The sequence below is a fragment of the Salvelinus fontinalis genome, unplaced genomic scaffold, assembly GCF_029448725.1.
Source record: "Salvelinus fontinalis isolate EN_2023a unplaced genomic scaffold, ASM2944872v1 scaffold_0011, whole genome shotgun sequence".
Classification (NCBI taxonomy): Eukaryota; Metazoa; Chordata; class Actinopteri; order Salmoniformes; family Salmonidae; genus Salvelinus; species Salvelinus fontinalis.
In genome coordinates, this window is record NW_026600220.1 from 43,630 (window position 1) to 69,367 (window position 25,738).

The following is a 25,738-nucleotide window of genomic DNA, read 5'->3' on the forward strand; positions in this document are numbered from 1 at the left end:
TCCATTATGTGGTCTGGGATCACTGCTGTGGGTTCTGTATCCATTATGTGGTCTGGGTTCACTGCTGTGGGTTCTGTATCCATTATGTGGTCTGGGATCACTGCTGCTCGTTCTGTATCCATTATGTGGTCTGGAATCACTGGTGTGTGTTCTGTATCCATTATGTGGTCTGGGATCACTGCTGTGGGTTCTGTATCCATTATGTGGTCTGGGATCACTGGTGTGGGTTCTGTATCCATTATGTGGTCTGGGATCACTGGTGTGGGTTCTTTTTCCATTTTGTGACCTGGGATCACTGGTGTGGGTTCTGTATCCATTATGTGGCCTGGGATCACTGGTGTGGGTTCTGTTTCCATTATGTGGCCTGGGATCACTGGTGTGAGTTCTGTATCCATTATGTGTTCTGGGATCACTGGTGTGGGTTCTGTTTCCATTATGTGGTCTGGGATCACTGGTGTGGGTTCTGTATCCATTATGTGGTCTGGGATCACTGGTGTGGGTTCTGTTTCCATTATGTGGCCTGGGATCACTGGTGTGGGTTCTGTATCCATTATGTGGCCTGGGATCATTGGTGTGGGTTCTGTTTCCATTATGTGGCCTGGGATCACTATTGTGGGTTCTGTATCCATTATGTGACCTGGGATCACTGGTGTAGGTTCTGTTTCCATTATGTGACCTGGGATCATTGGTGTGGGTTCTGTATCCATCAGAACCTCTACCTACACAGGAACACCATACTGCTACAGGAGAGCTACAGTCTATGAACAGTTACCATACTGCTACATGCTGGCTACAGTCTATAAACAGACACCATACTGCTACAGTCTATGAACAGACACCATACTTCTACAGTCTAGCTACAGTCTATAAACAGACACCATACTGCTACAGTATAGCTACAGTCTATAAACAGACACCATACTTCTACAGTATACCTACAGTCTATAAACAGACCCCATACTGCACCATACTGCCACAGTATAGCTACAGTCTATAAACAGACACCATAGTGCTACAGTCTAGCTACAGTCTATGAACAGACACCATACTACTACAGTCTATAAACAGACAACATACTGCTACAGTCTAGCTACAGTCTATCAACAGACACCATACCACTACAGTCTGGCTACAGTCTATAAACAGACACCATACTACTACAGTCTAGCTACAGTCTATAAACAGACACTATACTGCTACAGTCTAGCTACAGTCTATACACAGACACCATACTGCTACAGTCTAGCTACAGTCTATAAACAGACACCATAATGCTACAGTCTATAAATAGACACCATACTGCTACAGTCTTGCTACAGTCTATAAACAGACACCACACTGCTACAGTCTAGCTACAATCTATAAACAGACACCATACTGCTACAGTCTAGCTACAGTCTATAAACAGACACGACACTGCTACAGTCTAGCTACAATCTATAAACAGACACCATACTGCTACAGTCTAGATACAGTCTATAAACAGACACCATACTGCTACAGTCAAGCTACAGTCTATACACAGACAACATACTGCTACAGTCTAGCTACAGTCTATAAATATACACTATACTACTACAGTCTAGCTACAGTCTATAAACAGACACCATACTACTACAGTCTATAAACAGACACCATACTGCTACAGTCTAGCTACAGTCTATAAACAGACACCATAGTGCTACAGTCTATAAACATACACCATACTGCTACAGTCTAGCTACAGTCTATAAATATACACTATACTACTACAGTCTAGCTACAGTCTATACACAGACACCATACTACTACAGTCTATAAATAGACACCATACTGCTACATTCTAGCTACAGTCTATAAACAGACAGCATAGTGCTAGAGTCTAGCTACAGTCTATACACAGACACCATACTGCTACAGTCTAGCTACAGTCTATAAACAGACACCATACTGCTACAGTATAGCTACAGTCTATAAACAGACACCATACTTCTACAGTATAGCTACAGTCTATAAACAGACACCATACTGCTACAGTATAGCTACAGTCTATAAACAGACACCATACTTCTACAGTATAGCTACAGTCTATAAACAGACACCATACTTCTACAGTATAGCTACAGTCTATAAACAGACACCATACTGCTACAGTATAGCTACAGTCTATAAACAGACACCATACTGCTACAGTCTAGCTACAGTCTATACACAGACACCATACTGCTACAGTATAGCTACAGTCTATAAACAGACACCATACTGCTACAGTATAGCTACAGTCTATGAACAGACACCATACTGCTACAGGCTAGTCTATAAACAGACACCATAATGCTACAGTCTAGCTACAGTCTATAAACAGACACCATACTACTACAGTCTAGCTACAGTCTATGAACAGACACCATACTGCTACAGTCTAGCTACAGTCTATACACAGACACCATACTGCTACAGTCTAGCTACAGTCTATAAACAGACACCATAATGCTACAGTCTATAAACAGACACCATACTGCTACAGTCTAGCTACAGTCTATAAACAGACACCATAGTGCTACAGTCTAGCTACAATCTATAAACAGACACCATACTGCTACAGTCTAGATACAGTCTATAAACAGACACCATACTGCTACAGTCTAGCTACAGTCTATACACAGACACCATACTGCTATAGTCTAGCTACAGTCTATAAACAGACACCATACTGCTACAGTCTATAAATAGACACCATGCTGCTACAGTCTATAAATAGACACCATACTGCTACAGTCTAGCTACAATCTATAAACAGACAGCATAGTGCTACAGTCTAGCTACAGTCTATAAACAGACATCATAGTGCTACAGTCTATAAACAGACACCATAGTGCTACAGCCTATAAACAGACACCATACTGCTACAGTCTAGCTACAGTCTATAAACAGTCACCATAGTGCTACAGTCTATAAATAGACACCATAGTGCTACAGTCTAGCTACAGTCTATAAACAGACACCATACTGCTACAGTATAGCTACAGTCTATAAACAGACACCATACTTCTACAGTATAGCTACAGTCTATAAACAGACACCATACTGCTACAGTATAGCTACAGTCTATGAACAGACACCATACTGCTACAGTCTAGCTACAGTCTATACACAGACACCATACTGCTACAGTCTAGCTACAATCTATAAACAGACACCATACTGCTACAGTCTGGCTACAGTCTATAAACAGACACCATACTGCTACAGTCTAGCTACAGTCTATACACAGACACCATACTGCTACAGTCTGGCTACAGTCTATAAACAGACACCATACTACTACAGTCTAGCTACAGTCTATGAACAGACACCATACTGCTACAGTCTAGCTACAGTCTATACACAGACACCATACTGCTACAGTCTAGCTACAGTCTATAAACAGACACCATAATGCTACAGTCTATAAATAGACACCATACTGCTACAGTCCAGCTACAGTATATAAACAGACACCACACTGCTACAGTCTAGCTACAATCTATAAACAGACACCATACTGCTACAGTCTAGCTACAGTCTATAAACAGACACGACACTGCTACAGTCTAGCTACAATCTATAAACAGACACCATACTGCTACAGTCTAGATACAGTCTATAAACACACACCATACTGCTACAGTCTAGCTACAGTCTATACACAGACACCATACTGCTACAGTCTAGCTACAGTCTATAAATATACACTATACTACTACATTCTAGCTACAGTCTATAAACAGACACCATACTACTACAGTCTATAAACAGACACCATACGGCTACAGTCTAGCTACAGTCTATGAACAGACACCATACTGCTACAGTCTAGCTACAGTCTATAAACAGACACCATACTGCTACAGTCTAGCTACAGTCTATAAACATACACTATACTACTACAGTCTAGCTACAGTCTATACACAGACACCATACTACTACAGTCTATAAATAGACACCATACTGCTACATTCTAGCTACAGTCTATAAACAGACAGCATAGTGCTAGAGTCTAGCTACAGTCTATACACAGACACCATACTGCTACAGTATAGCTACAGTCTATCAACAGACACCATACTGCTACAGTCTATCTACAGTCTATCAACAGACACCATACTGCTACAGTCTATCTACAGTCTATAAACAGACACCATACTGCTACAGTATAGCTACAGTCTATAAACAGACACCATACTTCTACAGTATAGCTACAGTCTATAAACAGACACCATACTGCTACAGTATAGCTACAGTCTATAAACAGACACCATACTTCTACAGTATAGCTACAGTCTATAAACAGACACCATACTTCTACAGTATAGCTACAGTCTATAAACAGACACCATCCTGCTACAGTATAGCTACAGTCTATAAACAGACACCATACTGCTACAGTCTAGCTACAGTCTATAAACAGACACCATACTGCTACAGGCTAGTCTATAAACAGACACCATACTACTACAGTCTGGCTACAGTCTATAAACAGACACCATACTACTACAGTCTAGCTACAGTCTATGAACAGACACCATACTGCTACAGTCTAGCTACAGTCTATACACAGACACCATACTGCTACAGTCTAGCTACAGTCTATAAACAGACACCATAATGCTACAGTCTATAAATAGACACCATACTGCTACAGTCTAGCTACAATCTATAAACAGACACCACACTGCTACAGTCTAGCTACAATCTATAAACAGACACCATACTGCTACAGTCTAGCTACAGTCTATAAACAGACACGACACTGCTACAGTCTAGCTACAATCTATAAACAGACACCATACTGCTACAGTCTAGATACAGTCTATAAACAGACACCATACTGCTACAGTCTAGCTACAGTCTATACACAGACACCATACTGCTATAGTCTAGCTACAGTCTATTAACAGACACCATACTGCTACAGTCTATAAATAGACACCATACTGCTACAGTCTATAAATAGACACCATACTGCTACAGTCTAGCTACAATCTATAAACAGACAGCATAGTGCTACAGTCTAGCTACAGTCTATAAACAGACACCACACTGCTACAGTCTAGCTACAGTCTATAAACAGACATCATAGTGCTACAGTCTATAAACAGACACCATACTGCTACAGTCTAGCTACAGTCTATAAACAGACACCATAGTGCTACAGTCTATAAACAGACACCATACTGCTACAGTCTAGCTACAGTCTATAAACAGACACCATAGTGCTACAGTCTATAAACAGACACCATATTGCTACAGTCTAGCTACAGTCTATAAACAGACACCATAGTGCTACAGTCTAGCTTCAGTCTATAAACAGACACCATACTACTGCAGTCTATATACAGTCTATAAACAGACACCATATTGCTACAGTCTAGCTACAGTCTATAAACAGACACCATAGTGCTACAGTCTAGCTTCAGTCTATAAACAGACACCATATTGCTACAGTCTAGCTACAGTCTATAAACAGACACCATAGTGCTACAGTATAGCTTCAGTCTATAAATAGACACCATACTACTACAGTCTAGCTACAGTCTATAAACAGACACCATACTGCTACAGTCTATCTACAGTCTATCAACAGTACAGATCAGTGAGAAGCTTTTCATATTTTTGGAGAATATTGCATTTATTCCAAATCCATAAAGTAGTGCATCCATACTATACAGAAAGCAGGAAACATCGGTACCAAAGTGACAGTCACTTGAGAGCGAGGTGTGCATTGCTAATTAAACAAACAACGAAAAGCTTTAATGCGTTGGATTAATGACAATAACCATTAAAAAAAAAACTGTTATCCTAAAATCTGACAGTACTGTATAGTAATATAATTATAATTATTATAGAATTGTCTTATAGTAATTATATATAGATGCAGAGGCCCTGGTCAACCATTGCCTGCATCCCAAATGGCACCCTATTCCCTATATAGTGCACTATTTGTGACCAGGGCCCATAGTGCTGCCCACAGGGCTCTGTCAAAAGCAATGCACTATGTAAGGCATAGGGTGCCAATTGGGAAGCAGCCATTCATGGCTGTCCATCATGCATGATCTACTTATTGTATTTCAGGAGATCGTTGAATCCAGAAACTGAATTAAAAAGAATGAAAAAAAAAACACAAATTAATAGTCATGGAATCGGATGATAGAAATCCCTTAGATTAATTAATATCTGTATAGAAGAGGAAGCTGCTATTTCTGGATGGAAACCGTTCAGGCTAATTTAATCCGGCACGTATTTACTGAGGCCTTGCCAATTATACCTTCTAGAACATTGATAAGAACAACATCGATGTCGTGTTCTAAATCACATGGATGTGTTCTAATCGCCAGGCAAGAACGGGATCTCTGATTGGTTGGTTGTAGTTATTTTTTTTTACAAGAATGCACTGTGTCATGTCAATCTGATTGATTGAGACACAATAGCACAATAACTGGGATTGGTTCACGACAGAAACCTGATTTATGTGATTGGTAATTGGTTATGACTCACATCCAGCGGCTCTGACTGGTTTTTGGTTCTAACTCATACCCGGCGACTCCGATTGGTGACTGTTGATTGGTTCTTGGTGTCTACCATGTATACAGTATGATTGTGTCATTTATTTATTTAGAATTTACAACACAAAACCAACGAGTCCATTTGGTGGCGATGGACTGACAACACTGATTGGTGACTGGTCGAAACGTGGAGGCAGCCGGTGGTGTCAGTGAGCCCTTATTGGTTCTGGGTTATGACAGGAAGCCAATGACAGGCTGCAGGAAGAGGCCGAGGGTTCCGAGGATGCACACCGTCACAAACACCCACAGGAAGATTCTGTCTATCACCATGGCAACGTACTTCCAATCATCCTCCACCTGAGAGAGAGGGATAGAGAGAGAGAAAGAGAGAGAGAGAAAGAGAGAGAGAGAGAGAGAAAGAGAGAGAGAGAAAGAGAGAGAGAGAAAGAGAGAGAGAGAGAGAAAGAGAGAAAGAGAAAGAGAGAAAGAGAAAGAGAGAAAGAGAGAGAGAGAAAGAGAGAGAAAGAAAGAGAAAAAGAGAGAGAGAGAAAGAGAAAGAGAAAGAGAGAAAGAGAGAGAGAGATGATTTTGGACCATGAAGGAAGGCGGAGGTTTGGGTAAAAAGTGAGGATGAGAAGAAAGAAAGAAAGGTAAAACTGAGCTGACTACTTGTGGAAGCGTCCCCCTACTATAACTGACAGATACAACATTAGTATGTTAATGGTATTCATCAGTGTCAGAATCAAACACACACACACACACACACACACACACACACACACACACACACACACACACACACACACACACACACACACACACACACACACACACACACACACACACACACCAAAGTGTCTGAAGCAGACAGGCAGCCTGGCAAAGCTGATTGAGAAGAGAAGTACTTTACATATCAAAGACAGCTTTACCCCCAAGGGGAGAGTTCAACCTCAGAAGACAACACAAAGAACACGGGACTTATTTTTCACTCAAGTTGTCACGCCCTGGCCTTAGTATTCTTTGTTTTCTTTATTATTTTAGTTAGGTCAGGGTGTGATATGGGGAATGTTTTTGTTTTGTTGGTTTTGGGTGTTTTTTATGGTATAGGGGTTGTTGTGTAGTATATGGGTTTGTGTTGAGTGTAGATGTCTAGCGTTGTCTATGTATGTTTAGTTATCTAGGAGAGTCTATGGTTACCTGAATGAGTTCCCAATTAGAGACAGCTGATTTCGGTTGTCTCTGATTGGGAGCCTTATTTAGGGTAGCCATAGGCTCTCATTGGTTGTGAGTAATTGTCTATGTAGAACGTTTGTAGCCTGTATGTATGTGCACAACGTTTGTAGCTTCACGGTCGTTTTGTTGTTTTGTTCGTTTTGTTAAAGTGTTTCGTGTTTATTTTTTGTCATCTTTTAAAATAAAAGAAGATGGCTTATTTTCCAACTGCTGCATTTTGGTCCGTCAATCCGCCACACGATCGTGACAGAATTACTCACCATAGGACCAAGCGGCATGGAAGGCGGCAACAGGACCTACCTACACAGGATTTCTGGAGTTGGGAGGACGAATTGGAAGGAGATGGACCTTGGGATCAACCTGGAGAATATCGCCTCCCTCGTGAAGAGCTGGAGGCAGCGAAAGCCGAGAGGAGGCGATATGAGGAGGCAGCACGGAGACAAGGCTGGAAACCCGTGAGTACAACCCAAAAATTTCTTGGGGGGGGCCTTAAAGGGAGTGTGGCGAAGTCAGGTAGGAAACCTGCGCCTACTCCTTGTACTTACCGTGGAGAGCGAGAGTACGGGCAGACACCGTGTTACGCAGTAGAGCGCACGGTGTCTCCTGTACGCGTGCATAGCCCGGTTCGGTACATTTCAGCTCCACGTATCGGCCGGGCTAGACTGAGCGTTGAGCCGTATGTCATGAAGCCGGCCCAACGCATCTGGTCACCAGTGCGTCTCCTCGGGCCGGCGTACATGGCACCAGCCTTACGCATGGTGTCCCCGGTTCGCCTACATAGGCCGGTGCGGGTCATTCCACCTCCCCGCACTGGTCAGGCGACGGGGAGCATACAACCAGGTAAGGTTGGGCAGGCTCGGCGTTCAAGGGAGCCAGTACGCCTGCACGGTCCGGTATTTCCGGCGCCACCTCCCCGCCCCAATCCAGTACCACCAGTGCCTCCTCCACGCACTAGCTATATGGTGCGTGTCTCCAGCCCTTTACCACCAGTGTCTAAACCACGCACCAAGCCTCCTGTGTGTCCCCAGAGTCCTGTGCATCCTGTTGCTGCTCCCCGCACTAGCCCTGAGATGCGTGTCCCCAGCCCGGTGCCACCAGTCCCGGCACCACGCACCAGGCCTACAGTGCGCCTCAGCCGGCAGGAGTCTGCCGTCTGCACAGCAATGACTGAACTGCCCGTCTCCCCAGCGCCATCTGAGCCATCCGTCTCCCCAGCGCCATCTGAGCCATCTGTCTCCCCAGCGCCATCTGAGCCATCCGTCTGCAATGAGCCTGCAAAGCCGCCCGTCTGCCATGAGCCTGCAAAGCCGCCCGTCTGCCATGAGCCCACTGAGCCGTCCGCCAGACAGGAGCCGCTAGAGCCGCCAGCCAGACAGGAGCCGCTAGAGCCGTCCGTCAGACAGGATCTGCCAGAGCCGCCAACCAGACAGGATCTGCCAGAGCCGCCAACCAGACAGGATCTGCCAGAGCCGCCAACCAGACAGGATCTGCCAGAGCCGCCAACCAGACAGGATCTGCCAGAGCCGCCAACCAGACAGGATCTGCCAGAGCCGCCAACCAGACAGGATCAGCCAGATCAGTCAGCCAGACAGGAGCAGCCAGATCCGTCAGCCAGCCATGAGCAGCCAGATCCGTCAGCCAGCCATGAGCAGCCAGATCCGTCAGCCAGCCATGAGCAGCCAGATCCGTCAGCTAGCCATGAGCAGCCAGATCCGTCAGCTAGCCATGAGCAGCCAGATCCGTCAGCTAGCCATGAGCAGCCAGATCCGTCAGCTAGCCATGAGCAGCCAGATCCGTCAGCTAGCCATGAGCAGCCAGATCCGTCAGCTAGCCATGAGCAGCCAGATCCGTCAGCTAGCCATGAGCAGCCAGATCCGTCAGCCAGCCATGAGCAGCCAGATCCGTCAGCCAGCCATGAGCAGCCAGATCCGTCAGCCAGCCATGAGCAGCCAGATCCGTCAGCCAGCCATGAGCAGCCAGATCTGTCAGCCAGCCATGAGCAGCCAGATCAGTTAGCCAGCCATGAGCAGCCAGATCAGTTAGCCAGCCATGAGCAGCCAGATCCGTTAGCCAGCCATGAGCAGCCAGATCCGTCAGCCAGCCATGGGCCGTCCCTCAGTCCGGAGCTGCAGTCCCTCAGTCCGGAGCTGCAGTCCCTCAGTCCGGAGCTGCAGTCCCTCAGTCCGGAGCTGCCATTCCTCAGTCCGGAGCTGCCCCTTACCCTGGTGCTGCCCCTTACCCTGGTGCTGCCCCTTACCCTGGTGCTGCCCCTTACCCTGGTGCTGCCCCTTACCCTGGTGCTGCCCCTTACCCTGGTGCTGCCCCTTACCCTGGTAATGACCCTGATCCTGGTACTGCCCCTTACCCTGGTACTGGCCCTTAGTCCGGAGCTGTCCCTTAGTCCGGAACTGCCCCTTAATGCAATGGGGTTAATGTGGAGAGGGGTCATTTTGAAGAAGCTAAGGAGGTGGTTAGGTACTGTGGTGACGTGGGGACCGCGACCAGAGCCGGAGCCGCCACCGTGGATGGAAGCCCACCCAGACCCTCCCCTAGACTGTGTATGGTGCGCCCGGAGTTCGCGCCTCAAGGGGGGGGTTATGTCACGCCCTGGCCTTAGTATTCTTTGTTTTCTTTATTATTTTAGTTAGGTCAGGGTGTGATATGGGGAATGTTTTTGTTTTGTTGGTTTTGGGTGTTTTTTATGGTATAGGGGTTGTTGTGTAGTATATGGGTTTGTGTTGAGTGTAGATGTCTAGCGTTGTCTATGTATGTTTAGTTATCTAGGAGAGTCTATGGTTACCTGAATGAGTTCCCAATTAGAGACAGCTGATTTCGGTTGTCTCTGATTGGGAGCCTTATTTAGGGTAGCCATAGGCTCTCATTGGTTGTGAGTAATTGTCTATGTAGAACGTTTGTAGCCTGTATGTATGTGCACAACGTTTGTAGCTTCACGGTCGTTTTGTTGTTTTGTTAAAGTGTTTCGTGTTTATTTTTTGTCATCTTTTAAAATAAAAGAAGATGGCTTATTTTCCAACTGCTGCATTTTGGTCCGTCAATCCGCCACACGATCGTGACACAAGTCTTGTAACTATTTTCTCTTGTATTGTACAGAGAGAGAACTTTTTAAACTCATTAGGGATATTGAACAGTGTTCCATCCAACAATAATCCACTTGGTTGATATTATAAACAAGGGAGTGTCAACAAACAATGGGTGAACATCCCGAAAAACAGAGTTGCGAACATGATCTTTGTTATGAAGACCCAGTGCGAGAGAACTATTCCCTCAACGTTAACAGAGCTTTGTATGGGCTAACTGTACACACGTTCTTGGCCTTGGTTAAAGCTAAAGCTTTTATTGTTTGCCGAAGCTAAAGCTATTTGTTGTTTGCCTAAATTAAATCTATTTTTATATTGTGCGCTAACGAAGCGAACATATACTGTACGCTAATGCTTTCCCACCCAGTCACATCGTTGACCTTGTCGTTAGTGGAAGATATTTGTTGTTAGCCGAAGTTAAACCTATTTCTCCATTGTACGCTAATAAAGCTAATGGTAGCAGCTAATGCTAGTCCACCCACTCACCTCTTTGGCATTTTTAAGCTAAAGCGATTTGTTTTTAGTCAAAGCTGAACCTATTTCTCCATTGTGCGCTAACAAAGCTAACATATGCACCAATTCTAGCCCACCCTATAACCTCTGTGGCCTTGGTCTTTAGCTGTATTGTAAAAGTTCTCTGAATAAACGCATGTGCTAAATGACAGACAAAATGTCACTCACCTCTTTGGCCTGATAAAGCTAAAGTTAGTTGGTGTTTACCCAAAGTTAAACCTACTGTATTTCTCCATTGAACTCCAACAAAGCTAACTTGCAGGCCCACCCACTTGTTAAACCTACTGTATTTCTCCATTGAACTCCAACAAAGCTAACTTGCAGGCCCACCCACTTGTTAAACCTACTGTATTTCTCCATTGAACTCCAACAAAGCTAACTTGCAGGCCCACCCACTTGTTAAACCTACTGTATTTCTCCATTGAACTCCAACAAAGCTAACTTGCAGGCCCACCCACTTGTTAAACCTACTGTATTTCTCCATTGAACTCCAACAAAGCTAACTTGCAGGCCCACCCACTCACCTCTTTGGCCCTGTTGAAGGTAAAGCTAGTTGGTGTTAATTAATCTAAACCTAATGTATTTCTCCATTGCAGGCTAACACTAGCTTGCCACTCACCTCTTTGGCCTTGTTGCGGCTCCTCATGTTCTCGGCGATGTACTTGACGCTCTCGATGGCCTGTTTAATCTCCGGGGACAGGACGGAGAAGGCCACCACCGTGTTGATGCTCTGAGGACTCAGCTGGCGGCTCAGTTTCCCCGGATCTGTTGTCTCTGGGGTCTCCTTCCCATGTTGGCAGGGGCAAGGGCACTTCTTTCCCCCTCTTTCTCCACATCCTCCCTCAGTCAGTTTGTTGTCTCCGAACTCCAGGCAGTTCCCTCCCTGCTGGGAATAGAATAGAATGCAATGGAATGGAAAAGGAGAGAGTAGAATAGAATAGAATAGAATTCATAAGGTTCCTAGAAATCCCAGTTGAACGATTCCTGCATGTCCTGCTTATTTGATCCTGACTCCAGGAAAGTCACCAGATTTTTGTAACCCTAATCCAGAGGCCAAAGATTTACTCAGTGTATTATCTACCCCACATGTTAACCTCTACCATTATGGGAATACATCAGGGACTAGGTGGAACAACAGAAAGGAATATTGATACTTGAAGGAATTAAACCATTCAGTCATCTATTGATCAGTGTGTCAATCCCAACCAACCGACCGACCGACCGACCGGCGGACCCACCAACCCACCCACCCGCCAGCCAACAAACCAGACACCCTCCCACCCAACCAGACACCCACCCAACCAACCACCCACCCACCCACCAACCCACCCACCCACCAACCCACCCACCCACCAACCAACCCACCGTCAGACTATTCTTTCTCTTCTTTCCTCCTTTCCCTCCTCCTCCTCCTCCTCCACCTCCTGCTCCTCTATCCTCTCCGCTGTCTGAACAGAGGGCCTTGCCGTCCTGGTCTATGGGCCGTCTCATCAGCATGATTCTTGGTAGCACCCTGATGGACACAGAACAATTAACGATACTGTCATCACTAGGACTCTGGGTAGCACCCTGACGAACACAGAACAATTAACAATACTGTCATCACTAGGACTCTGGGTAGCACCCTGACGAACACAGAACAATTAACAATACTGTCATCACTAGGACTCTGGGTAGCACCCTGACGAACACAGAACAATTAACAGTACTTCAGTGTATTGTAAATATAATAAAGTAGTATTGGTATGGTATATTATAGTATTGTATAGTATTGTATTGTTTTCTATAGTATTGTATAGTATCATATTGTATAGTATTGTATAGCAGTGTATAGTATAGTAGTGTATTGTATTGTCTATTATTGTATAGACATTGTATTGTATTGATAGTATTGCATTTTATTGTATAGTATTGCATTGCATTGTATTTCATTGCATTGCATAGTAGTGTATAGTATTATATTGGTACTGGTATTGGTATTGTATTCTATAGTGTTGTATGTATAGCTATTGTATTCTATAGTAATGTATTGGTATTCTATTGTATTCTATTGTATTGTATTGTATTGTGTAGGCATTGTGTTGTATAATATTGTATTATATAGGTAGTACACTGATGAACAACAAACACAGAAAACAAAATAAATAAGAACTTAAGTGTATTGTAATAGAATCTACACTGATACAAAACACTAAGAACACCTTCCTAATATTGAGTTGGCCTAAGAGTTGGTCTAAGAGTTGGCATAAGAGTTGGGCTAAGAGTTGGGCTAAGAGTTGGGCTAAGAGTTGGTCTAAGAGTTGGTCTAAGAGTTGGTCTAAGAGTTGGTCTAAGAGTTGGTCTAAGAGTTGGTCTGAGTGTTGGTCTGAGAGTTGGGCTAAGAGTTGGTCTAAGAGTTGGTCTAAGAGTTGGTCTAAGAGTTGGTCTAAGAGTTGGTCTAAGAGTTGGTCTAAGAGTTGGTCTAAGAGTTGGCTTAGGAGTTGGCTTAAGAGTTGGGCTGAGAGTTGGGCTGAGAGTTGGGCTGAGAGTTGGTCTAAGAGTTGGTCTAAGAGTTGGTCTAAGAGTTGGTCTAAGAGTTGGGTTAAGAGTTGGGCTAAGAGTTGGGCTAAGAGTTGGGCTAAGAGTTGGGGTAAGAGTTGGGCTGAGAGTTGGGCTAAGAGTTGGGCTAAGAGTTGGGCTAAGAGTTGGGCTAAGAGTTGGGCTAAGAGTTGGGCTGAGAGTTGGTCTGAGAGTTGGTCTGAGAGTTGGTCTGAGAGTTGGTCTGAGAGTTGGGCTAAGAGTTGGGCTAAGAGTTGGGCTAAGAGTTGGGCTAAGAGTTGGGCTAAGAGTTGGGCTAAGAGTTGGGCTAACAGTTGGTCTAAGAGTTGGGCTAACAGTTGGTCTAAGAGTTGGTCTAAGAGTTGGTCTAAGAGTTGGTCTAAGAGTTGGTCTAAGAGTTGGCTTAGGAGTTGGGTTAAGAGTTGGGTTGAGAGTTGGGCTGAGAGTTGGGCTAAGAGTTGGGCTGAGAGTTCAGCTAAGAGTTGGTCTAAGAGATGGCTTAAGAGTTGGGTTAAGAGTTGGGCTAAGAGTTGGGCTGAGAGTTGGGCTGATAGTTGGGCTAAGAGTTGGGCTGAGAGTTGGGCTGAGAGTTGGGCTAAGAGTTGGGCTAAGAGTTGGGCTGAGAGTTGGGCTAGGAGTTGGGCTGAAAGTTGGGCTGAAAGTTGGGCTAAGAGTTGGTTTAAGAGTTGGGCTAAGAGTTGGGCTAAGAGTTGGTCTAAGAGTTGGTCTAAGAGTTGGTCTGAGAGTTGGTCTGAGAGTTGGGCTAAGAGTTGGGCTAAGAGTTGGGCTAAGAGTTGGGCTAAGAGTTGGGCTAAGAGTTGGGCTTAGTGTTGGGCTAAGAGTTGGGCTAAGAGTTGGGCTGAGAGTTGGTCTAAGAGTTGGTTTAACAGTTGGGCTGGGAGTTGGTTTAAGAGTTGGGCTGACAGTTGGGCTGACAGTTGGGCTGAGAGTTGGGCTAAGAGTTGGTCTAAGAGTTGGTCTAAGAGTTGGGCTGAGAGAAGGGAGTTGAGCTAAGAGTTGAGCTAAGAGTTGGGCTGAGAGTTGGTCTAAGAGTTGGGCTTAGTGTTGGGCTAAGAGTTGGGCTAAGAGTTGGGCTGAGAGTTGGTCTAAGAGTTGGTTTAACAGTTGGGCTGGGAGTTGGTTTAAGAGTTGGACTAAGAGTTGGACTAAGAGTTGGTCTAAGAGTTGGATTAAGAGTTGGGCTAAGAGTTGGTCTGAGAGTTGGGCTGAGAGTTGGATTAAGAGTTGGTCTAAGAGTTGGTCTGAGAGTTGGGCTAAGAGTTGATTTAACAGTTGGTCTAAGAGTTGGTCTAAGAGTTGGTTTAAGAGTTGGATTAAGAGTTGGATTAAGAGTTGGATTAAGAGTTGGTCTGAGAGTTGGTCTGAGAGTTGGTCTGAGAGTTGGTCTGAGAGTTGGTCTGAGAGTTGGTCTGAGAGTTGGTCTGAGAGTTGGGCTAAGAGTTGGGCTAAGAGTTGGGCTAAGAGTTGGGCTAAGAGTTGGGCTAAGAGTTGGTTTAAGAGTTGGTTTAAGAGTTGGTTTAAGAGTTGGTTTAAGAGTTGGTTTAAGAGTTGGTTTAAGAGTTGGTTTAAGAGTTGGTTTAAGAGTTGGTCTAAGAGTTGGTCTAAGAGTTGGTTTAAGAGTTGGTTTAAGAGTTGGTCTAAGAGTTGGTCTAAGAGTTGGTCTAAGAGTTAGTCTAAGAGTTGGTCTAAGAGTTGGTCTAAGAGTTGGTCTAAGAGTTGGTCTAAGAGTTGGTCTAAGAGTTGGTCTAAGAGTTGGTCTAAGAGTTGGTCTAAGAGTTGGTCTAAGAGTTGGGCTAAGAGTTGGGCTAAGAGTTGGGCTAAGAGTTGGGCTAAGAGTTGGGCTAAGAGTTAGGAGTTGGGCTGAGAGTTGGATTAAGAGTTGGTTTAAGAGTTGGTTTAAGAGTTGGTTTAAGAGTTGGTTTAAGAGTTGGATTAAGAGTTGGTCTAAGAGTTGGTCTAAGAGTTGGTCTAAGAGTTGGTCTAAGAGTTGGTCTAAGAGTTGGTCTAAGAGTTGGATTAAGAGTTGGTCTAAGAGTTGGTCTAAGAGTTGGTTTAAGAGTTGTTCTAAAAGTTGGGCTAAAAGTTGGGCTAAGAGTTGGGCTAAGAGTTGGGCTAAGAGTTGGGCTAAGAGTTGGGCTAAGAGTTGGGCTAAGAGTTGGGCTAAGAGTTGGGCTGAGAGTTGGGCTGAGAGTTGGGCTGAGAGTTGGGCTGAGAGTTGGGCTGAGAGTTGGGCTGAGAGTTGGGCTGAGAGTTGGGCTGAGAGTTGGGCTGAGAGTTGGGCTGAGAATTGGTCTAAGAGTTGGTTTAACAGTTGGGCTGGGAGTTGGTTTAAGAGTTGGGCTGACAGTTGGGCTGACAGTTGGGCTGAGAGTTGGGCTAAGAGTTGGTCTAAGAGTTGGTCTAAGAGTTGGGCTGAGAGAAGGGAGTTGAGCTAAGAGTTGGGCTGAGAGTTGGGCTGAGAGTTGGTCTAAGAGTTGGACTAAGAGTTGGACTAAGAGTTGGTCTAAGAGTTGGATTAAGAGTTGGATTAAGAGTTGGGCTAAGAGTTGGTCTAAGAGTTGGTCTAAGAGTTGGTCTAAGAGTCGGTCTAAGAGTCGGTCTAAGAGTCGGTCTAAGAGTCGGTCTAAGAGTCGGTCTAAGAGTCGGTCTAAGAGTCGGGCTACGAGTCGGGCTACGAGTCGGGCTACGAGTCGGGCTACGAGTCGGGCTACGAGTCGGGCTACGAGTCGGGCTACGAGTCGGGCTACGAGTCGGGCTACGAGTCGGGCTACGAGTCGGGCTACGAGTCGGATTGAGAGTCGGATTGAGAGTCGGATTGAGAGTCGGGCTGAGAGTCGGGCTGAGAGTCGGGCTGAGAGTCGGGCTGAGAGTCGGGCTGAGAGTCGGGCTGAGAGTCGGGCTGAGAGTCGGGCTAAGAGTCGGTTTAAGAGTCGGTTTAAGAGTCGGATTAAGAGTCGGATTAAGAGTCGGATTAAGAGTCGGATTAAGAGTCGGATTAAGAGTCGGTCTAAGAGTTGGTCTAAGAGTTGGGCTAAGAGTTGGGCTAAGAGTTGGGCTAAGAGTTGGTTTAAGAGTTGGTTTAAGAGTTGGATTAAGAGTTGGATTAAGAGTTGGATCTAGAGTTGGATTAAGAGTTGGGCTAAGAGTTGGGCTAAGAGTTGGGCTGAGAGTTGTGCTAAGAGTTGGGCTAAGAGTTGGTTTAAGAGTTGGTTTAAGAGTTGGATTAAGAGTTGGATTAAGAGTTGGATTAAGAGTTGGATTAAGAGTTGGTCTAAGAGTTGGTCTAAGAGTTGGTCTAAGAGTTGGTCTAAGAGTTGTGCTAAGAGTTGGGCTAAGAGTTGGGCTAAGAGTTGGTTTAAGAGTTGGTTTAAGAGTTGGATTAAGAGTTGGATTAAGAGTTGGATCTAGAGTTGGATTAAGAGTTGGGCTAAGAGTTGGGCTAAGAGTTGGGCTGAGAGTTGTGCTAAGAGTTGGGCTAAGAGTTGGTTTAAGAGTTGGTTTAAGAGTTGGATTAAGAGTTGGATTAAGAGTTGGATTAAGAGTTGGATTAAGAGTTGGATTAAGAGTTGGTCTAAGAGTTGGTCTAAGAGTTGGTCTAAGAGTTGGTCTAAGGGTTGGTCTGAGAGTTGGGCTGAGAGTTGGTCTAAGAGTTGGTTTAAGAGTTGGTTTAAGAGTTGGTTTAAGAGTTGGTTTAAGAGTTGGGCTAAGAGTTGGGCTAAGAGTTGGGCTAAGAGTTGGGCTAAGAGTTGGATTAAGAGTTGGTTTAAGAGTTGGTTTAAGAGTTGGGCTAAGAGTTGGGCTAAGAGTTGGGCTAAGAGTTGGGCTAAGAGTTGGGCTAAGAGTTGGTCTAAGAGTTGGATTAAGAGCTGGTCTAAGAGTTGGTCTAAGAGTTGGTTTAAGAGTTGGTTTAAGAGTTGGATTAAGAGTTGGTTTAAGAGTTGGTTTAAGAGTTGGTTTAAGAGTTGGGCTAAGAGTTGGGCTAAGAGTTGGGCTAAGATTTGGGCTAAGAGTTGGGCTAAGAGTTGGGCTAAGAGTTGGGCTAAGAGTTGGGCTGAGAGTTGGTCTGAGAGTTGGTCTGAGAGTTGGTCTGAGAGTTGTTCTGAGAGTTGGTCTGAGAGTTGGGCTAAGAGTTGGGCTAAGAGTTGGTCTAAGAGTTGGTCTAAGAGTTGGTCTAAGAGTTGGTCTAAGAGTTGGTCTAAGAGTTGGTCTAAGAGTTGGTCTAAGAGTTGGTCTAAGAGTTGGTCTAAGAGTTGGTCTAAGAGTTGGTCTAAGAGTTGGTCTAAGAGTTGGTCTAGGAGTTGGGCTGAGAGTTGGGCTAAGAGTTGGGCTGAGAGTTGGGCTGAGAGTTGGGCTGAGAGTTGGGCTGAGAGTTGGGCTGAGAGTTGGGCTGAGAGTTGGGCTGAGAGTTGGGCTGAGAGTTGGGCTGAGAGTTGGGCTGAGAGTTGGTCTAAGAGTTGGTCTAAGAGTTGGTCTGAGAGTTGGTCTGAGAGTTGGTCTGAGAGTTGGTCTGAGAGTTGGTCTGAGAGTTGGTCTGAGAGTTGGTCTGAGAGTTGGTCTGAGAGTTGGTCTGAGAGTTGGTCTAAGAGTTGGGCTAAGAGTTGGGCTAAGAGTTGGATCAAGAGTTGGTTTAAGAGTTGGTTTAAGAGTTGGTTTAAGAGTTGGTTTAAGAGTTGGTTTAAGAGTTGGTCTAAGAGTTGGTCTAAGAGTTGGATTAAGAGTTGGTCTGAGAGTTGGGCTAAGAGTCGGGCTAAGAGTCGGGCTAAGAGTCGGGCTAAGAGTCGGGCTAAGAGTCGGTCTAAGAGTCGGTCTAAGAGTCGGTCTAAGAGTCGGTCTAAGAGTCGGTCTAAGAGTCGGTCTAAGAGTCGGTCTAAGAGTCGGGCTAAGAGTCGGGCTAAGAGTCGGGCTAAGAGTCGGGCTAAGAGTCGGGCTAAGAGTCGGGCTAAGAGTCGGGCTAAGAGTCGGGCTAAGAGTCGGGCTAAGAGTCGGGCTAAGAGTCGGGCTAAGAGTCGGGCTAAGAGTCGGGCTAAGAGTCGGGCTAAGAGTCGGGCTAAGAGTCGGGCTACGAGTCGGGCTACGAGTCGGGCTACGAGTCGGGCTACGAGTCGGATTGAGAGTCGGGCTGAGAGTCGGGCTACGAGTCGGGCTACGAGTCGGGCTACGAGTCGGGCTACGAGTCGGATTGAGAGTCGGATTGAGAGTCGGGCTGAGAGTCGGGCTGAGAGTCGGGCTGAGAGTCGGGCTGAGAGTCGGGCTGAGAGTCGGGCTGAGAGTCGGGCTGAGAGTCGGGCTGAGAGTCGGGCTGAGAGTCGGGCTGAGAGTCGGGCTGAGAGTTGGTCTAAGAGTTGGTTTAACAGTTGGTTTAACAGTTGGGCTGGGAGTTGGTTTAAGAGTTGGGCTGACAGTTGGGCTGACAGTTGGGCTGAGAGTTGGGCTAAGAGTTGGTCTAAGAGTTGGTCTAAGAGTTGGGCTGAGAGAAGGGAGTTGAGCTAAGAGTTGGGCTGAGAGTTGGTCTAAGAGTTGGACTAAGAGTTGGACTAAGAGTTGGTCTAAGAGTTGGATTAAGAGTTGGGCTAAGAGTTGGTCTAAGAGTCGGTCTAAGAGTCGGTCTAAGAGTCGGTCTAAGAGTCGGTCTAAGAGTCGGTCTAAGAGTCGGTCTAAGAGTCGGTCTAAGAGTCGGTCTAACAGTCGGATTAAGAGTCGGATTAAGAGTCGGATTAAGAGTCGGGCTAAGAGTCGGGCTAAGAGTCGGGCTAAGAGTCGGGCTAAGAGTCGGGCTACGAGTCGGGCTACGAGTCGGGCTACGAGTCGGGCTACGAGTCGGGCTACGAGTCGGGCTACGAGTCGGGCTACGAGTCGGGCTACGAGTCGGGCTACGAGTCGGGCTACGAGTCGGGCTACGAGTCGGGCTACGAGTCGGGCTACGAGTCGGATTAAGAGTCGGATTAAGAGTCGGATTAAGAGTCGGATTGAGAGTCGGGCTGAGAGTCGGGCTGAGAGTCGGGCTGAGAGTCGGGCTGAGAGTCGGGCTGAGAGTCGGGCTGAGAGTCGGGCTGAGAGTCGGGCTGAGAGTCGGGCTAAGAGTCGGGCTGAGAGTCGGGCTGAGAGTCGGGCTGAGAGTCGGGCTGAGAGTCGGGCTGAGAGTCGGGCTAAGAGTCGGGCTGAGAGTCGGGCTAAGAGTCGGGCTAAGAGTCGGGCTGAGAGTTGGTCTAAGAGTTGGTCTAAGAGTTGGTTTAACAGTTGGGCTAAGAGATGGGCTAAGAGTTGGTCTAAGAGTTGGTCTAAGAGTTGGTCTGAGAGTTGGTCTGAGAGTTGGTCTGAGAGAAGGGAGTTAAGCGAAGAGTTGGGCTGAGAGTTGGTCTAAGAGTTGGACTAAGAGTTGGTCTAAGAGTTGGTCTAAGAGTTGGATTAAGAGTTGGTCTAATAGTTGGGCTAAGAGTTGGGCTAAGAGTTGGGCTAAGAGTTGGGCTAAGAGTTGGGCTAAGAGTTGGGCTAAGAGTTGGGCTAAGAGTTGGGCTAAGAGTTGGGCTAAGAGTTGGGCTAAGAGTTGGGCTAAGAGTTGGGCTAAGAGTTGGGCTAAGAGTTAGGAGTTGAGCTGAGAGTTGGGCTGAGAGTTGGATTAAGAGTTGGTCTAAGAGTTGTTCTGAGAGTTGGGCTAAGAGTTGATTTAACAGTTGGGCTAAGAGTTGGATTAAGAGTTGGATTAAGAGTTGGATTAAGAGTTGGATTAAGAGTTGGATTAAGAGTTGGTCTAAGAGTTGGTCTACGAGTTGGTCTACGAGTTGGTCTACGAGTTGGATTAAGAGTTGGATTAAGAGTTGGGCTAAGAGTTGGGCTAAGAGTTGGGCTGAGAGTTGGGCTGAGAGTTGGATTAAGAGTTGGTCTAAGAGTTGTTCTGAGAGTTGGGCTAAGAGTTGATTTAACAGTTGGGCTAAGAGTTGGATTAAGAGTTGGATTAAGAGTTGGATAAAGAGTTGGATTAAGAGTTGGTCTAAGAGTTGGTCTACGAGTTGGTCTACGAGTTGGTCTACGAGTTGGATTAAGAGTTGGATTAAGAGTTGGGCTAAGAGTTGGGCTAAGAGTTGGGCTGAGAGTTGGGCTGAGAGTTGGGCTGAGAGTTGGTCTAAGAGTTGGATTAAGAGTTGGATTAAGAGTTGGTCTAAGAGTTGGTCTAAGAGTTGGTCTAAGAGTTGGTCTAAGAGTTGGTCTAAGAGTTGGTCTAAGAGTTGGTCTAAGAGTTGGTCTAAGAGTTGGTCTAAGAGTTGGTCTAAGAGTTGGGCTAAGAGTTGGTCTAAGAGTTGGTCTACGAGTTGGATTAAGAGTTGGATCTAGAGTTGGATCTAGAGTTGTATTAAGAGTTAGGCTAAGAGTTGGGCTGAGAGTTGGGCTGAGAGTTGGGCTGAGAGTTGGGCTAAGAGTTGGGCTAAGAGTTGGGCTAAGAGTTGGTTTAAGAGTTGGTTTAAGAGTTGGTTTAAGAGTTGGTTTAAGAGTTGGATTAAGAGTTGGATTAAGAGTTGGTTTAAGAGTTGGTCTAAGAGTTGGTCTAAGAGTTGGGCTAAGAGTTGGGCTAAGAGTTGGGCTAAGAGTTGGGCTAAGAGTTGGGCTGAGAGTTGGTCTGAGAGTTGGTCTGAGAGTTGGTCTGAGAGTTGGTCTGAGAGTTGGTCTGAGAGTTGGTCTGAGAGTTGGTCTGAGAGTTGGGCTAAGAGTTGGGCTAAGAGTTGGGCTAAGAGTTGGGCTAAGAGTTGGTCTAAGAGTTGGTCTAAGAGTTGGTCTAAGAGTTGGTCTAAGAGTTGGTCTAAGAGTTGGTCTAAGAGTTGGTCTAAGAGTTGGTCTAGGAGTTGGGCTAAGAGTTGGGCTGAGAGTTGGGCTGAGAGTTGGGCTGAGAGTTGGGCTGAGAGTTGGGCTGAGAGTTGGTCTAAGAGTTGGTCTAAGAGTTGGTCTAAGAGTTGGTCTAAGAGTTGGTCTAAGAGTTGGTCTGAGAGTTGGTCTGAGAGTTGGTCTGAGAGTTGGTCTGAGAGTTGGTCTGAGAGTTGGTCTGAGAGTTGGTCTGAGAGTTGGGCTAAGAGTTGGGCTAAGAGTTGGATCAAGAGTTGGATCAAGAGTTGGTTTAAGAGTTGGTTTAAGAGTTGGTTTAAGAGTTGGTTTAAGAGTTGGTTTAAGAGTTGGTTTAAGAGTTGGTCTAAGAGTTGGTCTAAGAGTTGGATTAAGAGTTGGTCTGAGAGTTGGATTAAGAGTTGGTCTGAGAGTTGGTCTGAGAGTTGGGCTAAGAGTTGGGCTAAGAGTTGGGCTAAGAGTCGGGCTAAGAGTCGGGCTAAGAGTCGGGCTAAGAGTCGGGCTAAGAGTCGGGCTAAGAGTCGGGCTAAGAGTCGGGCTAAGAGTCGGGCTAAGAGTCGGGCTAAGAGTCGGGCTAAGAGTCGGGCTAAGAGTCGGGCTAAGAGTCGGGCTAAGAGTCGGGCTAAGAGTCGGGCTAAGAGTCGGGCTAAGAGTCGGGCTAAGAGTCGGGCTAAGAGTCGGGCTAAGAGTCGGGCTACGAGTCGGGCTACGAGTCGGATTGAGAGTCGGGCTGAGAGTCGGGCTGAGAGTCGGGCTGAGAGTCGGGCTGAGAGTCGGGCTGAGAGTCGGGCTGAGAGTCGGGCTGAGAGTCGGGCTGAGAGTCGGGCTAGAGTTGGGCTGAGAGTTGGTCTGAGAGTTGGATTATGAGTCGGTCTGAGAGTTGGGCTAAGAGTTGGGCTTAGAGTTGGGCTGAGTGTTGGGCTAAGAGTTGGGCTGAGAGTTGGTCTAAGAGTTGGTTTAACAGTTGGGCTGGGAGTTGGTTTAAGAGATGGGCTAAGAGTTGGTCTAAGAGTTGGTCTAAGAGTTGGTCTAAGAGTTGGTCTAAGAGTTGGTCTAAGAGTTGGTCTGAGAGTTGGTCTGAGAGAAGGGAGTTAAGCTAAGAGTTGGGCTGAGAGTTGGTCTACGAGTTGGACTAAGAGTTGGTCTAAGAGTTGGATTAAGAGTTGGATTAAGAGTTGGTCTAATAGTTGGTCTAATAGTTGGTCTAAGAGTTGGGCTAAGAGTTGGGCTAAGAGTTGGGCTAAGAGTTGGGCTAAGAGTTGGGCTAAGAGTTGGGCTAAGAGTTGGGCTAAGAGTTGGGCTAAGAGTTGGGCTAAGAGTTGGGCTAAGAGTTGGGCTAAGAGTTGGGCTAAGAGTTAGGAGTTGAGCTGAGAGTTGGGCTGAGAGTTGGATTAAGAGTTGGTCTAAGAGTTGTTCTGAGAGTTGGGCTAAGAGTTGATTTAACAGTTGGATTAAGAGTTGGATTAAGAGTTGGATTAAGAGTTGGATTAAGAGTTGGATTAAGAGTTGGTCTAAGAGTTGGTCTACGAGTTGGTCTACGAGTTGGTCTACGAGTTGGATTAAGAGTTGGGCTAAGAGTTGGGCTAAGAGTTGGGCTAAGAGTTGGGCTGAGAGTTGGGCTGAGAGTTGGATTAAGAGTTGGTCTAAGAGTTGTTCTGAGAGTTGGGCTAAGAGTTGATTTAACAGTTGGGCTAAGAGTTGGATTAAGAGTTGGATTAAGAGTTGGATTAAGAGTTTGATTAAGAGTTGGATTAAGAGTTGGTCTAAGAGTTGGTCTACGAGTTGGTCTACGAGTTGGTCTACGAGTTGGATTAAGAGTTGGGCTAAGAGTTGGGCTAAGAGTTGGGCTGAGAGTTGGGCTGAGAGTTGGGCTGAGAGTTGGGCTGAGAGTTGGGCTGAGAGTTGGTCTAAGAGTTGGATTAAGAGTTGGATTAAGAGTTGGTCTAAGAGTTGGTCTAAGAGTTGGTCTAAGAGTTGGTCTGAGAGTTGGTCTAAGAGTTGGTCTAAGAGTTGGTCTAAGAGTTGGTCTAAGAGTTGGTCTAAGAGTTGGTCTAAGAGTTGGTCTAAGAGTTGGTCTGAGAGTTGGGCTGAGAGTTGGGCTGAGAGTTGGGCTGAGAGTTGGGCTGAGAGTTGGGCTGAGAGTTGGGCTAAGAGTTAGGAGTTGAGCTGAGAGTTGGGCTGAGAGTTGGATTAAGAGTTGGATCTAGAGTTGGATCTAGAGTTGGATTAAGAGTTGGGCTAAGAGTTGGGCTGAGAGTTGGTTTAAGAGTTGGTCTAAGAGTTGGTTTAAGAGTTGGTCTAAGAGTTGGTTTAAGAGTTGGTTTAAGAGTTGGTCTAAGAGTTGGGCTAAGAGTTGGGCTAAGAGTTGGGCTAAGAGTTGGGCTAAGAGTTGGGCTAAGAGTTGGGCTAAGAGTTGGGCTAAGAGTTGGGCTAAGAGTTGGGCTAAGAGTTGGGCTAAGAGTTGGGCTAAGAGTTGGATTAAGAGTTGGTCTAAGAGTTGGTCTAAGAGTTGGTTTAAGAGTTGTTCTAAAAGTTGGGCTAAAAGTTGGGCTAAGAGTTGGGCTAAGAGTTGGGCTAAGAGTTGGGCTAAGAGTTGGGCTAAGAGTTGGGCTAAGAGTTGGGCTAAGAGTTGGGCTGAGAGTTGGGCTGAGAGTTGGGCTGAGAGTTGGGCTGAGAGTTGGGCTGAGAGTTGGGCTGAGAGTTGGGCTGAGAGTTGGGCTGAGAGTTGGGCTGAGAGTTGGGCTGAGAGTTGGGCTGAGAGTTGGGCTGAGAGTTGGTCTAAGAGTTGGTCTAAGAGTTGGTTTAACAGTTGGGCTGGGAGTTGGTTTAAGAGTTGGGCTGACAGTTGGGCTGACAGTTGGGCTGAGAGTTGGGCTAAGAGTTGGTCTAAGAGTTGGTCTAAGAGTTGGGCTGAGAGAAGGGAGTTGAGCTAAGAGTTGGGCTGAGAGTTGGTCTAAGAGTTGGACTAAGAGTTGGACTAAGAGTTGGTCTAAGAGTTGGATTAAGAGTTGGGCTAAGAGTTGGTCTAAGAGTCGGTCTAAGAGTCGGTCTAAGAGTCGGTCTAAGAGTCGGTCTAAGAGTCGGTCTAAGAGTCGGTCTAAGAGTCGGATTAAGAGTCGGATTAAGAGTCGGATTAAGAGTCGGATTAAGAGTCGGGCTAAGAGTCGGGCTAAGAGTCGGGCTAAGAGTCGGGCTAAGAGTCGGGCTAAGAGTCGGGCTACGAGTCGGGCTACGAGTCGGGCTACGAGTCGGGCTACGAGTCGGGCTACGAGTCGGGCTACGAGTCGGGCTACGAGTCGGGCTACGAGTCGGGCTACGAGTCGGGCTACGAGTCGGGCTACGAGTCGGGCTACGAGTCGGGCTACGAGTCGGGCTACGAGTCGGGCTACGAGTCGGATTGAGAGTCGGATTGAGAGTCGGGCTGAGAGTCGGGCTGAGAGTCGGGCTGAGAGTCGGGCTGAGAGTCGGGCTGAGAGTCGGGCTGAGAGTCGGGCTGAGAGTCGGGCTGAGAGTCGGGCTGAGAGTCGGGCTGAGAGTCGGGCTGAGAGTCGGGCTGAGAGTCGGGCTGAGAGTCGGGCTGAGAGTCGGGCTGAGAGTCGGGCTAAGAGTCGGGCTAAGAGTCGGGCTAAGAGTTGGGCTAAGAGTTGAATTAAGAGTTGGATTATGAGTCGGTCTGAGAGTTGGGCTAAGAGTTGGGCTGAGAGTTGGTCTAAGAGTTGGTTTAACAGTTGGGCTGGGAGTTGGTTTAAGAGATGGGCTAAGAGTTGGTCTAAGAGTTGGTCTAAGAGTTGGTCTAAGAGTTGGTCTGAGAGTTGGTCTGAGAGAAGGGAGTTAAGCTAAGAGTTGGGCTGAGAGTTGGTCTAAGAGTTGGACTAAGAGTTGGTCTAAGAGTTGGATTAAGAGTTGGTCTAATAGTTGGGCTAAGAGTTGGGCTAAGAGTTGGGCTAAGAGTTGGGCTAAGAGTTGGGCTAAGAGTTGGGC

General features: G+C 46.3%; 1 protein-coding gene across 2 annotated transcripts in view; it reads right to left on the minus strand.

Moving 5' to 3' along the window:
* Nucleotides 1–5,623: 5,623 nt before the first annotated feature.
* The window catches only part of chrna6 (cholinergic receptor, nicotinic, alpha 6), a 57,526-nt gene continuing 37,411 nt past the window's right edge, over nucleotides 5,624–25,738 (minus strand). The window contains exons 8-10 of one of the 2 annotated variants that reach the window (XM_055910473.1): nucleotides 12,734–12,881; nucleotides 11,988–12,254; nucleotides 5,624–6,881 (exon numbers count right to left, since the gene is read on the minus strand). In XM_055910473.1, coding sequence (XP_055766448.1) covers nucleotides 6,756–6,881; nucleotides 11,988–12,254; nucleotides 12,734–12,881 — 541 coding nt within the window. In that variant the 3' untranslated portion in view covers nucleotides 5,624–6,755. The remainder of the gene's footprint in view (nucleotides 6,882–11,987; nucleotides 12,255–12,733; nucleotides 12,882–25,738) is intronic. The other variant, XM_055910474.1, reaches the window with a different exon arrangement.